Below are 14,886 nucleotides of genomic sequence, written 5' to 3'. Positions count from 1 at the left end.
AGTGGCCACTTGAGAGGCGTCGTGGCTCTTTCCGTTAGTACCTTCCATGCTCTCTCGCACACACATACGTAGAACCTTTTCCCACACATATTACATAGTGGGAGTTCTGCCAAGGTATAAAGATGAGGTGACGGAAAATTAGATGAACCTTGGCTTGCTAAGATGCAATCTCGATGATTGGACAGTTTTTTGTAATGAAAAGTTGACAGAAACAATAACATAACAATACCGAAGTATCAAGTACTTGTATTTCTAAAATAAGAACAATCTGTTAAATACATGTAATATGATTTTATAAATTCTTGTTATACCTCAAAATGAATACACAATTGGTCTTCCAGTTCATTCATATATCACCAACAACATTATTCATGTGATACATATGAGTTTAGATGTATGGCAATGAAAACATTCGCAGCTAAAACGCATGCGTCAGATGGCCATAGCGTGTCATTGTTTACAAACAAGTGTCTGCCCATGAGCCTTTGCGTTTTTTGCGTGTGTTGTTATCGCCGTTTGGGACTGGACTCGACTCTCGCGCGTGCGCAGGTGACGACCCTCCCGCTTTAAACTGTATCCACCGATTATTAAAACACACCATCTTAGCTGTAGCTATACGATATAAAAACAACGTCACTATGTTGAAAAGATTTCATCAAATACGACCATTCGAATTGTAACCATAGCATATTATTAGAACATTACATTGGTATTTAATTTTTATTTCATACTGATGGCATAGTGATATGTCATGAATTAATCCGTATAATTTGTAAAAATATTTTTTTTGTATTTCATGAAATCTAAGGCAGTGAGCGAAATAAAAGTGAGTGATGGTATTTCATAGACGGCGTCTATGTATACTTTATATTTTGATTAATTTCTACTTCTACAAATTGGTCGAAATATAAATCGATCTCTGCTGTTTGTGTGGCCACATCGCTTGTCTTCAGCTCAACTTCATCTTTAGTGTCATCCACGTCAGGTTCATCTATTTGTGCGTTCTAAATACAGAGAGAGAACAGTAAATATTTGTAATGTGATTACATGTGATATAACCACTATCTGATATACTAATATACACAGGGCGAGGTTGGAGATGAGGTGAGTAAAATCTTACAATTCAGCAAAATTGTGCTCACCAAATCAGATAAGGAACCCTTGTTGTAAATACTAGTAGTGAACAAAATGTTCTCTTGAGAGAATTTACCATTTCAAATCTAGGGAATATTTTTAAAGTACAAAGTAACAATGTGCTTAGCTGTGGCCGTGAGTTCGATGTATGGTTCGTGTATTCTAGATAATTTCCCGTTAACTGCGAGATCTCGCGTATTGCTTGAAAGGCCCAGACCGAACGTCTGCCGCAAAAAATCGAATAACTTATTTTTTGTCAAAATGCCTATCTTTCAGGTAGGAAGGTGGCTTTGGGATACCCTCACCTTATCAAAATTAACCATCATCAAAAACGTATAGCACATTGTCAAGCATGGAAATACCTAAGGGGCGGGTACAGGATTTTTTATGGGGGGGTCCAAACTAAAAATCACCAGACTAAGTTAATAATTTGTTTATATTATTAAAAAAAATGAATTAATATTTCAACGGGGGGTCCGGACCCCAAGAACCCCCCTTGATCCGCCACTATACCCCAAAATAAAACTGTCCAATCCGCTCGTGTTTTTAAGTTCGATTTCACGCATAACGGAGAGCTTGCAGCCAATGACAGTAAATGGTATGTTTATACAGGACACAAACATTGAAAAGGAAATGTATTCAGAACGGAAACATATTGTGATAAAACTGCCAAGAGTCGGGCACTTCTCTGAATTCAGAACTGACGTGACTCGGTCATGCTAAAATGTAATATTGGGAAGAATGTTATCAACACTCAGACGGATTCCGTTATGACGGAAACGCCGATAAGCTATGTCAATTGTTACTGCGTTGCGGTAATTAGCTCCTTGATTTAACCACAGTCCCTCTAGTGATTTAACAAATTGCTAAATGTTTCATACGTACCAATAGCAGTACTAGTATGTAAATGTTTTATTTGGCTCGGTTTAGATGTCACTATGCTATTTGTGGTTATGTAAATGCACTCATGCATGGGTTCTGTTTGAGATTGTAATTGGTCACGTGACAGTGTTTATGTCATATTACACACAGTGAGGAATTAGCAGTAACTCTGAATGCAAAACCAGAGTTATATTGCACAACCAAATTTCTATAAATAGATCAACTTACCAGGACATTGAGGTAGTGCAAGAAATACAATCCGCTACCATCAGAAGGTATACCATCAACTAGACATTCGATAGCGCCAAGGCTTCTACCGGCCAGAATAACGTACAGAATAACAGCGCCTACGGTGACAGTGATCCAACAACTATCAGCCAGATCCTCCGGCAGAATGTAAATATCGTAGACATACCAAATACCACGCCATATACTAATCACAGAAATCCCTGCTATATATACAAATGCACCTTCAAAAGTCAGTTGTAAAAGCCAATGTGTTTTCTCTCTTATTTTCTTGGATAAATTCATAGCAGGGAATTGTAATGCATAAATGATTATTAAAACGGCATATCCAAGAACCACCGACGCCCACGTCGAGTATGTGAAATTTTCAGGTAGTAAGATGTTATCCATCAAGACCCATATACCCCGCCAGCACGTCACCACAAAACTGTGAATCACGACATAGGTCAGCAGCATATCCAGTATAAATTTTATACTCAATGTCTTTGAATCCACCTCAAATCGCGTTGTGTATTCAAAAACGGCCCTGTCGTGGTCACGCTTTATCACAGTGGGTTGAGCTGGCACATTCTTGCTCGATCGAAGCAACCACACTGCGATCGAGCCCACGGCAGTAGTCATCAGGGAACTGGTAAGACTGGTTGTGGTGTAGATGTCCCATAACGCCCATATACCACGCCAATGGTTTATAACCGCAATGGCTTGAACACATACATACAAACGACTGTATATATGCCATTGCCATGACTTGAATGGGAAACACATGTTGTGTATATTTTGTAACAAGTTTTGCATAATGATTATTCCAAGTCCTATGAGCACGGACAACCAGGAACTCATAGTGGCATTATCTGGTAGAAGATATATATCCAGCAATGTCCATATTCCTCGCCAGAAGCCAACAACACATGGCGTAACAATAAAAAAAGAAACTACAACTTCCCAGCAATGCAGCGCAATCAAATTTTCTGGAAGTTTGCATAGTGTACACTTCATTGTGGCTCCTATCGTGTCGTGAGTTCCTCGTGACGGACCCAAGGTCTGTGTCTTTGTTTGCTACTAAGAGAAAGTCATACAGTGTCCTGGCTGGCCAAGAAATATGGCTGATATCTCTGTCGTGGATGAGACCTATGGCGTGTTTGCGTGTATACCTTTAAATGTTGTCGCGGCAAGCTGGAGGCTCAGAAAATATATCGTCATTTGTTCAGAGATTGATTCATGGCAGGCTTGCCTGACTGCGGATACACAGTTGGAAACCAAATACCAGAGGTCAGTTAAATCTCAATTGAAGGTCATCGCAGCATAACAATGAACTAATGGTTATACATACGAGTAATCTGTCCGCGTACGTCTGGCTTGGCATGGCATGTGATTTGAATAGGCCTTTCGGCGTGACGTAAAAGTGTATTGTAATTTAAGCAAACTGATTTGGTCGTTAACTCCGGAGTAAAGCGTGTACAGTGATAATGAATTCCATTGTAGGATTAGAGCTGTAATTACTCTCATCGCAACAAAGGCATCTCCTTCATCTTTATAAAATTTGGACTGACGATACAATTTGCGCTACTTCTTGTTACTCTGCAATCTGTACATTCTTAATTTGCATTGTTTTTCTTTTATAACCATGGTTACTGTACTAAGTAAGCATGCTAGTAGTTTAAATGACTGAAAATTTGTTAATTTTAACAAGACCCCTCCGGTTCATGAACGCAATTGGATATGCTAGTAGCCGTTATGCAATTATAAGACGTTGCCAGGACCAATCATAAACAAGAATAGACAAAGATTTAGAATAGACACGTCTGTTTCCCCCAAGCTAACAAAAAAATCTTTTGTTTTCTACTGACTTACTGTTACTGGTCCGTCGTTGAGAATTAGCTTAAATATTAGCCTATAGGTGTAGCCTGAATACGAGTAATATTTAAAAAAATAAATGTATAATACTCGTGATATTGCCCGAATAACCATGTGTTATTTATTTTATCACATCGAACAGACATCCACCACGACAATCACAGCTACTATACATCACTCACACCCGCTCTCCCACAAAATAACAACACTTATATTTGAAGTATGCAATATTTTATTTATTTCACATTACTCAATAACATACGAGCACAGTACGGCATTTGAAAACAGTTAAAATTTTGAATTAAGAAATCATAAATATTCATAAAGATAGAGTGAATGCCTTTGTTAAACTGAGAGTAATAAAATTACAAAATTTCATACGAAAACATGAACATTACCATGACAACATGACTTACTAGATACATTATTTTGCCTTGCATAGATATAGCATAGATACATGTAGGTTACAACCTCGTTACTGTGGCAACTAATGATTGATATCTCACTTTTTACACGAAGTGAATAACGTGACAAATCATGATACCGGTTTTATATATGGCCCTGGCGTGGTCGCGTGAGTTGCGCCTTCAGCGGTGCCGAAAATCCGTTAGTGAGGTCGGGTCTGATGCCGTTCGGCCGGCGAGGGCCTACTCACGCCAACATGTCAAGCTGAACATGTATACAATAGAAACCCGGCGGAAAATATACAGGAGACTGGCCGATATATTTATTTCACGCCCGGGTCTCAATTAGTCGTGTTCAGTCTATACCAGTTCAGACTAAAATGTTTGCATAATGGATAGACCCAATTGCATTCACGAATGGGAAGAAATATTGGTTAGCACGGGATTTACTATATTATTTAGTTTTCATCCTATCAGTGCTGTATTTTTTATCCTTCTCTGTTGTTCCTGTTTCATTATTCCCTTTACCAAGATCCCACATCCGGGATGCGGTTTCAATAAAGATTATTATTATTATTACAAATAAAATATACAGTCAGTACAGTACCCAGGAATGTATATGTTAGTTCTAAGCATATAAACAATACCAAAACAAATTCAGAAAGTGCAGTTTGCAGAATAAAAAGGGAATAGTACTTAGTCTCATCGTCAGTCCATTTCCCCTAATGTGCTTGCATCGGTTATTGTGTTGGAAATGGCATACTGAAATGAATAGTTAAATAATAACACATGCCTGTGACGGTATAATACTCGTGATATTGCCCGAATAAGCATGCGTTATTTATTTTATCACATCGAACAGACATTCACCAAGACAATCAGCTACCATACATCACTCACACACATTTTTTGAAATGAATTGAGAAATTCTCAAACGCTTTTTTGATCACTCTATAGATAAAAATGTCAGTGCCGTGGAAGTGACTGAAATTACTTTCGCACCAAAGTACCACACCTATTCACAAGCCAACACAGCTTTACAGCGTTTTCGGTTAGCATCGGCGTGGAACGCATAGAAATGCTCACAGCGTAGAACGCGCCGCAGCGACCCCGGCTGCGACGTTGCAGTGGCGGCTTTGTCGTACATTTTTGCTTCATATGAAAAATAGCCTAAACATCAAAACAAAGTATCTTACTCAATATCTATTCTGGCATGTTCGATGTCTATTTCGAATGGCTAAAGTTCCTTCAAAACCTTGAAAGCAACCCCGAAAACAACTGCGGCCCGGCTAGCACCAGTGCAGCGATCGACAATTTGTTATGCGCAATATCGCTGCGCAGTTAGTTTCAGTGACGTCATCCATGTGATATACCCATGTAATATCCACTTGGCGTGCAATATACCATGTAATATCCATTTATTCAGTGTCATGTGACCGAGTCTCAGCCAATCACAGCATGCGTAACAACAGTGAGATGTGATAATTAAGCAATAACCCCCCCCCCCGAAGGCGGGTATACCACGAGATATTGCACAATTCACGACATATATGCACGAGCCGCAGTATATTGACAATTCGATAAAACTAGTAAAAAAAAGAGTTTACTTTCATCTACTAAAAGATCATGATTATGGCCCTTGAACATGAATACTTATAAGAATAGTATGTAGTTGTACGCTGAATGCATACAAAAAATACATGCGAAATAAAGTTCAAATTGAATACAAACTAGTTTTTATTCCGCGTGAAAAAGAAACGTACCCACAATGAATAGAGCAGCGTAAACACAACATTAGCATTACAAAAGATGACCTTTCTGACCTTTTACTGACTGCGTCAACGCGATTTGAGTTACAGGGTCGTGTACAGTTTGGATCATTGAAACAACGGATTTTCCACGTTTTCATTCCGCTTTTTGTACAATTTGGATTGTAATTTGCCCATTGAAAGTACAGTTGTGAAATAAACCGGTTTTGTGACTCATCATACTACTTTTAACTGTGGATATTTGACGTTCAGCGGCGGGACGCGGTGTATCATGTATCATCTGACCTGGATACCTTTGGTATAACCAAAGTTTTGTGACAGTATGACTGACAAGTTTTGTCGTTGTTCTGGGGTAAGTTTGATGGTGTAAGATCGGATTCTCGCATCGTTTTTGTGACACGTACATGATATGCCTTGTCTCAACTCCGGCCGAAAGAAAGACTTTGCACGCCGTCGCTCTAATGCAGTGGTTGGTGTACACTCGACACAAATCCGGAGCTTTCGAAATTACCTTCATCATCTCCTATAATTTATTCACTCATAGTGGAGAATTACAATATCATATATCGTCGTTGAATCCCCGGGATTGAATCCTGCGTTGTCCCGTGTTTTTTGAAACAGATGGCAATTACCCGGGTGCAATTTCACTGCAATTTGGTCAGCTAGAATTTGAACGCCGCTACGAGACACTGGTTGTTATTGGTTGCATCAGAGGTACATTACTTGGGGTTTGCAACTACGGTGACATGATACCAAGATCCCGTTACAATCTCGCTCTCACATAAGCGTTCCAACTCAGAAAAATGCGAATGCGCATGCCCTAGGTAACTAGGATACTGGGATGTCCAGATGGATCAAAATAGCTGCCCACTATATGACGGATTACGAGAACTATATTTTTGTACATGACATGATGTCACCATACAGTACTATGCGAGTTGCAAACCCCAAGTTATGTACCTCTGGTGGCATACATTTTTGCCTGTGACTCATAGTTTTTTGCATTTTTTTGTCCTTCAATCCCTCAATCTTATCTAGTACTTAAAGGTCATGTTCTCTTTGTTGGAGGCTCGCAATCCATCATCTCAAAGTCACAACACGGAGAACACAGTGTTCTGGCGTTTGTTTAGGCACCTCACGGTGTTGAGGGACGGTGGTTTAGGTTTGTGTGACGAACGACAATCACCCAACGACCGACGCTCACAACTTGGATCCCACCATTAACAAAAAGCAATATTATGGTTATATAACTTTTCAGATGTTTTTAATTCAGTATTTTTTTCAATATTCTTCCAAAATTCAACCACTATATTTCCCTAAAAATCAAATAATACCGGTTTTATGTATTTCCGTATTAAACCTGTAGTCAATTCATGTTCCAGGGCCACTTGGTTTAGCCGTGCATTATCAGCCAATATACCATGGATTGCATATGCAAATTTTGTGTTTGGACCAATCAAATCAATGGATTAACACAACAGGTCGCTGTTGTTTTCGGGGTTGCTTTCAATGTTTTGAAAAAACTTTAGCCATCCGAAATAGACAGTGAACGTACCAGAATGAATATTAAATAAGATACTCTGTTTTGATGGTTATGGTGTTTTTTATATGAAGCAAAAATGTACGGCAAAGCCGCCACTGAAACGTCGCAGCCGGGGTCGCTGCAGCGCGTTCTAAGCTGTGAGCATTTCTATGCGTTCCACGCCGATGCTAACCAAAAACACTCTAAAGCTGTGTTGGCTTGTGAATATGTGTGATATGTTCGTGAGAAAGTAATTTCAGTCACTTCCACGGCACTCTGACATCTGTAGAGTGATCAAATAACTTGCGTTTGAGAATTTCTCAATTCATTTCAAAAATGTTATTATCGATAATTTGAGTGATTCACACTGCTGAAACACGGTTACTAAAAAGAGTATCCGTGGCTGAAAATAACATTTACTGAGTGTATTTTTTAGCAAATAATGTATGTATGTTATTTAGTAAAAATGTGAAACTTGTTATAATAGATAAAATAAAATATTGCATACTTCAAATATAAGTGTTGTTATTTTGTGGGAGAGCGGGTGTGAGTGATGTATGGTAGCTGTGATTGTCGTGGTGGATGTCTGTTCGATGTGATAAAATAAATAAACATGGTTATTCGGGCAATATCACGATTTGTTGTCTGCCCTCGGGCTGTTAGTCATGACCATAATATTGATGATGCCCTCGCCTTCGGCTCTGGCATCATCAATATTATGGTCATGACCACCATCCCTTGGGCAGGCAACAAATCGTGATTACCCTCACAAGCATGTGTTATTATTTAAATATAATTATGACATTTACGTGGCCCGGAATTTTCAACTAAAATTTATTGAAAAAGTATACAAAATATTGTAATGCTTTGGCAAACAGCTGAAGGTTATGGCATGACCTACATAAAACAAAAGAGAGCAAAGGCGACATTTCGTGACACAATTCAAGCACTTTAATACATAAAAACTATAATAACTAGTTTAACTCACTGTTTTATCGCGTCATAAAGTTTGCAACCTCGGGTTTATTTTCATCCATAGACAACCGATTAAAGGTGTATGGGATAGAAACTCCATTGTTGTTAGTTATCATAATATATAATTTTTTCTTTATAGTAATATAGTTTGAATATAAATATGTCAGAGATATGGATCCAGAAGCTGATGCTTGATATGTTATCATTAAAATGATTAATATTCAGTCATTTTGTATCTGGTCGTGAAACGAGCTCTGGGACAGCATTAATTAAAACAAAATGACGTGGATCGGGAACCTATGAAGTCTAATGTGTGTACCAAGCTTGAACTAAATCGATCCATAAACGAACTAGATCCGGTTCCGGAATGGCAAAAATGCTTGATTTTTAATGATTTTTTAGCACAAAAATGGTCATCATTCGGCCATTTTGAATCGGATCGTCAAACCAATACATCTGTATATCAATGACATGAAGTATAATGAATATTTGAAATTTGAACATAATCAGTCAAAGCATGTCAGAGATATGGCACTAGAACTGCATTCAATAAAACAAAATGGACGCCGGTCGGCCATTTTGATTCCGATCTGGGGAAAAATGACATGCATAATGTCCAAGTTTGAACAAAATCCATCTGTAAACAGCCGACACCTGGTTCCAAAAATGACCGCCATTCGGCCATCTTGAATTAGATCGTGAAAAAAATTATCTGCATATGTATAATATTATGTTTAAAGTATGTGTCCTGGCGCACGGTGTCCGAACGGGAACAAAAAACAGAAAATAAAACTTCACAAAACAATTTGTCTCAAACTTAAACACTAAAAATAGCTTGAAATAAAACCCCACATACTACACTCATTTACCAATTTCAGTAATAAGCATCACAGACCAATCAATGGTTGTACATATTACGTAACAACTGTACAACCTACCTACATACATGTACATTGAACTCAAACTACGCCATTCTATTAATAAAAAACAATTTGCAATATCATAATAAATTTATTCCATAAATTGGGAGTTTATAGCCCAGTTTGTACTCTTAAGAAAGTATACTACATATATAATTAGGAATTAACTTCTTAAATTTTAAGAATTTGGACATCCATTCCACCTCCTCAATGTGTTTGAATGCTAAATTCATGAGGATTCATGAGGTCACATGGTTGTTCTTAACTAGAGAGCGATACAGATTCAATACGGGGTGCCCCAGGGATCAATATTAGGGCCTTTACTTTTTCTTCTCTACATAAATGATATTAACCACTCTACTGATGCTTTTAATTTCCGCCTCTTTGCGGATGACACACATTTATTTAAATTCCTGCAAACTAACTCTATTGATCTATCTAATATTAATAATGATTTTCAAAATGTTGTACAGTGGTGCAATGCTAATAAATTAACAATTAATGTAGAAAAAAACAAACTATATGATCCTGAAAACCTTGCAAAGAAAAGTAAAAGTGGAGGGACAGCTCGCAATCAATGATACGTTGATAGAGGGCGTGTCTGCAGCCACTTATCTGGGAGTAACCATTGACCCATGCCTAAATTGGAATTCTCATATTGAAAAAAATGTGAAAACCATTAGTCCCAAAGTGGGCATTATATCTCGCATTCGTCACTATGTTCCCAGACCAATTCTCATCCTACTTTACAACACACTTATTCTCCCACACTTAATGTACTGTATTGAAATCTGGGGAAACACATACCCAACACTTCTTGAACCAGTTCTGCTCCTACAAAATTGTGCGCCTTGTCACCTTCTCGCACTTTAATGCACATTCTGCTCCCCTTTTTATCCAATTACGCATACTTGATATTCACAAACTTTGTAAATTACAAACCTGCCTATTTATCTTCGACCTTAAACACAACAGATATGCACAGCCTCAATAAGTATGTTAATTGCTATCCCACAAGTTCAGTGTCTAGCGGTAACTTGTCAATTCATGTTACTCAACTTACAGTTTCACAACATAATTTTAAATTTGCTGCAGTGAAACACTGGAATTCACTTCCAGACTCCCTCAAGAACATCAACAACAGAAACAAATTTAAATATGAAATGAAACATTATTTGCTTTGTTAAATTCCTCGATTGCCTCCCATTTCTCTGTACCAGTAGTTCGTTTATATTATTATTACACATAATATTTTAGTCATATTTGTATCTAAATCATATATATTACCTTTTAATTTTCGTTATGTAAATAGTAATTTTTCTTTCCTTTACTAGTAAATTGTAAATTTCTACTTGACAGTCTGGGCCATGGACTGGACTAGTCCATAAGGACTATTTCCATGGTCCACGCCGGAATTACTACTATTGTATTTTGTTTATAAGTTCTGTTATAATGATCATTCTGGTGAAATAAATAAATAACTAAATAACACTAGAGATGGGATTACGGATATGTCCTCTTCGACAAATTTACATTTGTTTATACCAAACAGAGCACTACCAAATGGAAATTTATTTGTCCATAATCTTGTTTTATGCTGAACATAATTCGGCATGCATAGTGGTGTCTCAAGTGGAATAAATATTACGTATTTTATTTATTCCAATAGTTTGTAGCACCTAATTTAAACAATGTGATAACCAATCTGAACTGCATATTAACATACATATATAATTATGTTGTTTTTTGTACATATAATAAAAGTAACTAAAAGCATTCTCCCTAAAATGTTCGCCAAATCAAAATATGTTAGACAGTTAATTCAACAACCTATTTTATTGAGTATCAGAGTAAATACGGAATCTCAAGTTATAGATTTCACTTAGCAATCTGAATGAGTCTAATTTCTTCGTTCACTCTGCTTCTTGTTTCGAGCCAGACAAAGAGAACGATTATCACAGAACTCACAATGATAAACACGGAACCAAGTATTTCTAAATGACCCGCCTTTCTGTTGAAAACAATAATATCAGCTATAAAGCTAATAACTACCGAAATGTTGGTTATAATTGCTACTTTTCCTGCACTCAGTATTTGTAGTGATCTATTATACGTATACAAGTAAGCAAAATACAGTGTTGCCGTGACTACAAGGTATACAACAGTTATAGGATGGTTATATAATAAAGAACAGAGAGGGTCATCACTCGTTGGATACAGTAAAATCGTCATCAATATAGCACCACCTAAAGCGTTATAGTTTACTACAGCTATCAGAGAAACACCGTCCGACATTACTCTAGAACATACAGTGCCGATGGCTATCCCGAGTCCAGTCAAAATAGCATAGACATAGCCGAAAGCAGGCGAATGTATTGTATTGCCAAATATGAATACGGGCCGCGAGATCAATACAATTCCTGCAACGTTTAATAGTACGTTAACACAGTCATGCAGTTCAAACTTTTCTCGTATCAATACGTAGGCTAAGATAGACGTGAATATTGGCAATGTTCCTACCACGATTGCCGTTGTATCCCCCAATCCAATCATATCAAATGCATAATAGTACATCACGTCTGCGCCATTTTCACAAAGGCTCTTCGTGATATTCAATAACGTGTCCTTTCTGTTGAGTTCCAAAAGATTAATTTTCTTGTATGTGAAATACGGCATCAATGCAAGCAACGTTACTAAGGACTTCACGAGTAAAATTTGTGCTGGTGAATAACCAATCGTGATGCACAACAAAACAAATATATCGGCTACAGCGAAACTGACACCAGAAAGAAATCCCGTTGCAAGTCCGATGAATGTTGTCAAGCAATCCCGATTTTCGCGTCCACTAATTGGCGCCACATCGTCTATCACAGAAACGGCTCGTAAGTTGTGCAGTGGCATCGACATGTTATTGCACATCTATTTATATCGTTGGTTGTTTCCGGGGTATCTGTTTAACAAATGAAGCGAATGTGAAATTTACACTTGCTTACAAAAATGCTTGACAGCTTGGATTTATAACTGATGTGCGTACCGCTTACAGCTTCAAAATAGCCATGCTGCTAAAATATTGTCTGAAATATTTCAGAAACCACTTGCTACATGCATTTTTATAAAAAATCTAAAAATATTAATTATAAATCCTAATACAATGTGCGTCATAAATCTGTACCATAGTTTATGAACGTATTTATGAATAATTGTCGTTTATTCAGATTCAAACATTTAGATCTGGGATTACGATACAAGATGATAACTTACTGTCGCCTCGGGCAAACTCATGTCAAATACGTCGCCTTCTTGAGATACTAAAGCCTCTATCTGACAGCCTCTCACTGATGATTTTATGTGTTATTTCCATAACAGTGTATGTCGTGCGTCATCGGTGACTACTCGACGGTGAGTTTTCACATCGCGTTGTATGCGATATAGCTTTGTTTGGGGGTCACAATATTTCGGTACGACTTGCAAACATTTAAATATAAATCTCAATTTCCTGTCCAAAATAACACAATTTTTCTACATTGATTGATTCCTATGAAGTATTTTGTGGGATTTGAACTATGACATACTTCACAATAAACAGCCTGTCCACGTCTGCGTGTAAAGATGGCGGGTGGAACAAATGCCTAGAATAGCCTAGATTAGTCAGAATTAGTGAGATTTGGTATTTATATCTGTGCACTGTACACACTATGATAATATTCACCACAGTCCTGGTTGTAGGGACATTGCATTCACATACCCAGCGATAAGTGATTTTGGACATCGGGATAAAAAGCATTTCATCGCAATTTTAACGCAATGAGTTTCTGTTGTGCCCTTTTCATTTTGATGGTGACCGCATCACAACTTTTTTCGGGGCGGTACAAGTGGAACCATATTACCAACGAGTATGAGAGTGAAACACGTGAAATAGAAGGCACTCCGAGGACACAAACTCCTGCCACAGATGTAAATTAGTTATCCTTATTAATGAATCTACCATGGCAACCGAGGTGGCTCTCAACATGGCATTTTAGAAAAACATTTTTACAATTCATTTGTATTTCATAATCCTTTTTAATAACCATTTTCGGTTCTTGAATCGATTTTTAAAACCCACTTTTTTCTCTGAGATCTGTTTTTATTTTAAAACCAATTGTTTACAAAACGGGATTTTTGTGAGCCACCTTGGTTGGCGTAATCTACTCGAGTGGTCACAAAATACGTTTATCATAATTATATGTTTATTCCATACTATATGCTACTAGCTCAAAAGTACAATAGTAGTATCATTAAATATACCAGCGTTGAGGGAGCACATCATATACAGGACAAAATAATTAATAAGGTAGACAAATTTAGCTTTATTGCGTATAATAGCAATTTTTATACAAATCATGAGCTCGACAAATTTACTAGGATATCATTCAGTACGATAATATAACGCCATATACTGGACATGCAATTCAAGGAAGGTGCGACAATGGAGTTACTTAAACAAAAGAAAAACTTGTTTTCGAGTCTAGCAAGTTTAGACTGTCTTCCCGTTTCTGTTTTTAAATTATGTGTGCATGTAAATTCTTTTTGGAAAGAAAAAACAGATTGAATCTTGAATAATTCACTCAACAAATCGGACAATAACCTTAGAAAATAAATGTCTGTGTCTATCCAGATCCAGATTCCTCTTAAAGAACATACTAGTATAATTTTTAGTATGTTTGTTTGGTACTCTGTATTGATAAATACATTGGACTGTGATTGACTGTGAAAAATGTCTTTCTTGTAGCAAACATCTGAGTATATGAAACAGAGAAATTATTTTATAGTATAATACGTACGTACATACAATAACAAACCTGCACATGCGTATTAGTGGTCATTCATTTTTTGCTACAAACGCAACATTTTTAGTTTATGATAAATAAAAATGCGATTCAATCCACAATCATAAATATATATTTTCAAAAATCTAATCACTTGGTTTATGTTTGATGAACAACCCCTCCAAAATACGTCAACATTTTTAGTTATCTGGCAATTAACCATCATTCTCGTTTATATGGCTACGAAATTCATATCTCAACCAATCTGGTTCTTAATTGTTGTTTCCATGGCAATTCCATAGGTTTCATGAGGTTATAGATATGACAAATGAAAAACTAGATTAGCAATATTATTATTTTCGTTATGTCTGT

At 37.1% G+C, this 14,886-nt stretch overlaps 2 protein-coding genes across 2 annotated transcripts; both read right to left on the bottom strand.

Annotated features, from left to right (window-relative positions):
• Positions 1 to 228: 228 nt before the first annotated feature.
• Positions 229 to 3,506, bottom strand: LOC102803961 (uncharacterized). Its single transcript, XM_006815278.3, has 2 exons — positions 2,245 to 3,506; positions 229 to 1,004 (listed from the first exon to the last, which is right to left on the bottom strand). Exons 1-2 carry the CDS (start codon positions 3,256 to 3,258, stop codon positions 855 to 857), a joined length of 1,164 nt encoding a protein of 387 aa, XP_006815341.2. The 5' UTR covers positions 3,259 to 3,506; the 3' UTR covers positions 229 to 854.
• An 8,045-nt stretch (positions 3,507 to 11,551) lies between these two features.
• On the bottom strand, positions 11,552 to 12,613 carry LOC102804202 (solute carrier family 35 member G1-like). The gene has a single exon (XM_006815280.2). It carries the CDS (start codon positions 12,611 to 12,613, stop codon positions 11,585 to 11,587), a length of 1,029 nt encoding a protein of 342 aa, XP_006815343.1. The 3' UTR covers positions 11,552 to 11,584.
• Positions 12,614 to 14,886: the final 2,273 nt, after the last annotated feature.

Source organism: Saccoglossus kowalevskii, chromosome 10, assembly GCF_978046115.1.
Source record: "Saccoglossus kowalevskii chromosome 10, keSacKowa6.1, whole genome shotgun sequence".
NCBI classification, from domain to species: Eukaryota; Metazoa; Hemichordata; class Enteropneusta; family Harrimaniidae; genus Saccoglossus; species Saccoglossus kowalevskii.
The sequence above is the reverse complement of the archived record's forward strand: the minus strand, read 5'-3'. Positions and strand labels throughout refer to the sequence as shown.

Bases quoted from the DNA above. Each gene is read 5' to 3' on its own strand.
- LOC102803961 (XM_006815278.3), bottom strand. From the start codon at position 3,258: ATGAAGTGTACACTATGCAAACTTCCAGAAAATTTGATTGCGCTGCAT. The intron at 1,005-2,244 runs GTAAGTTGATCT...CTCTGTATTTAG, and splicing joins TGCACTACCTCAATGTCCTG to AACGCACAAATAGATGAACC.
- LOC102804202 (XM_006815280.2), bottom strand. From the start codon at position 12,613: ATGTCGATGCCACTGCACAACTTACGAGCCGTTTCTGTGATAGACGAT.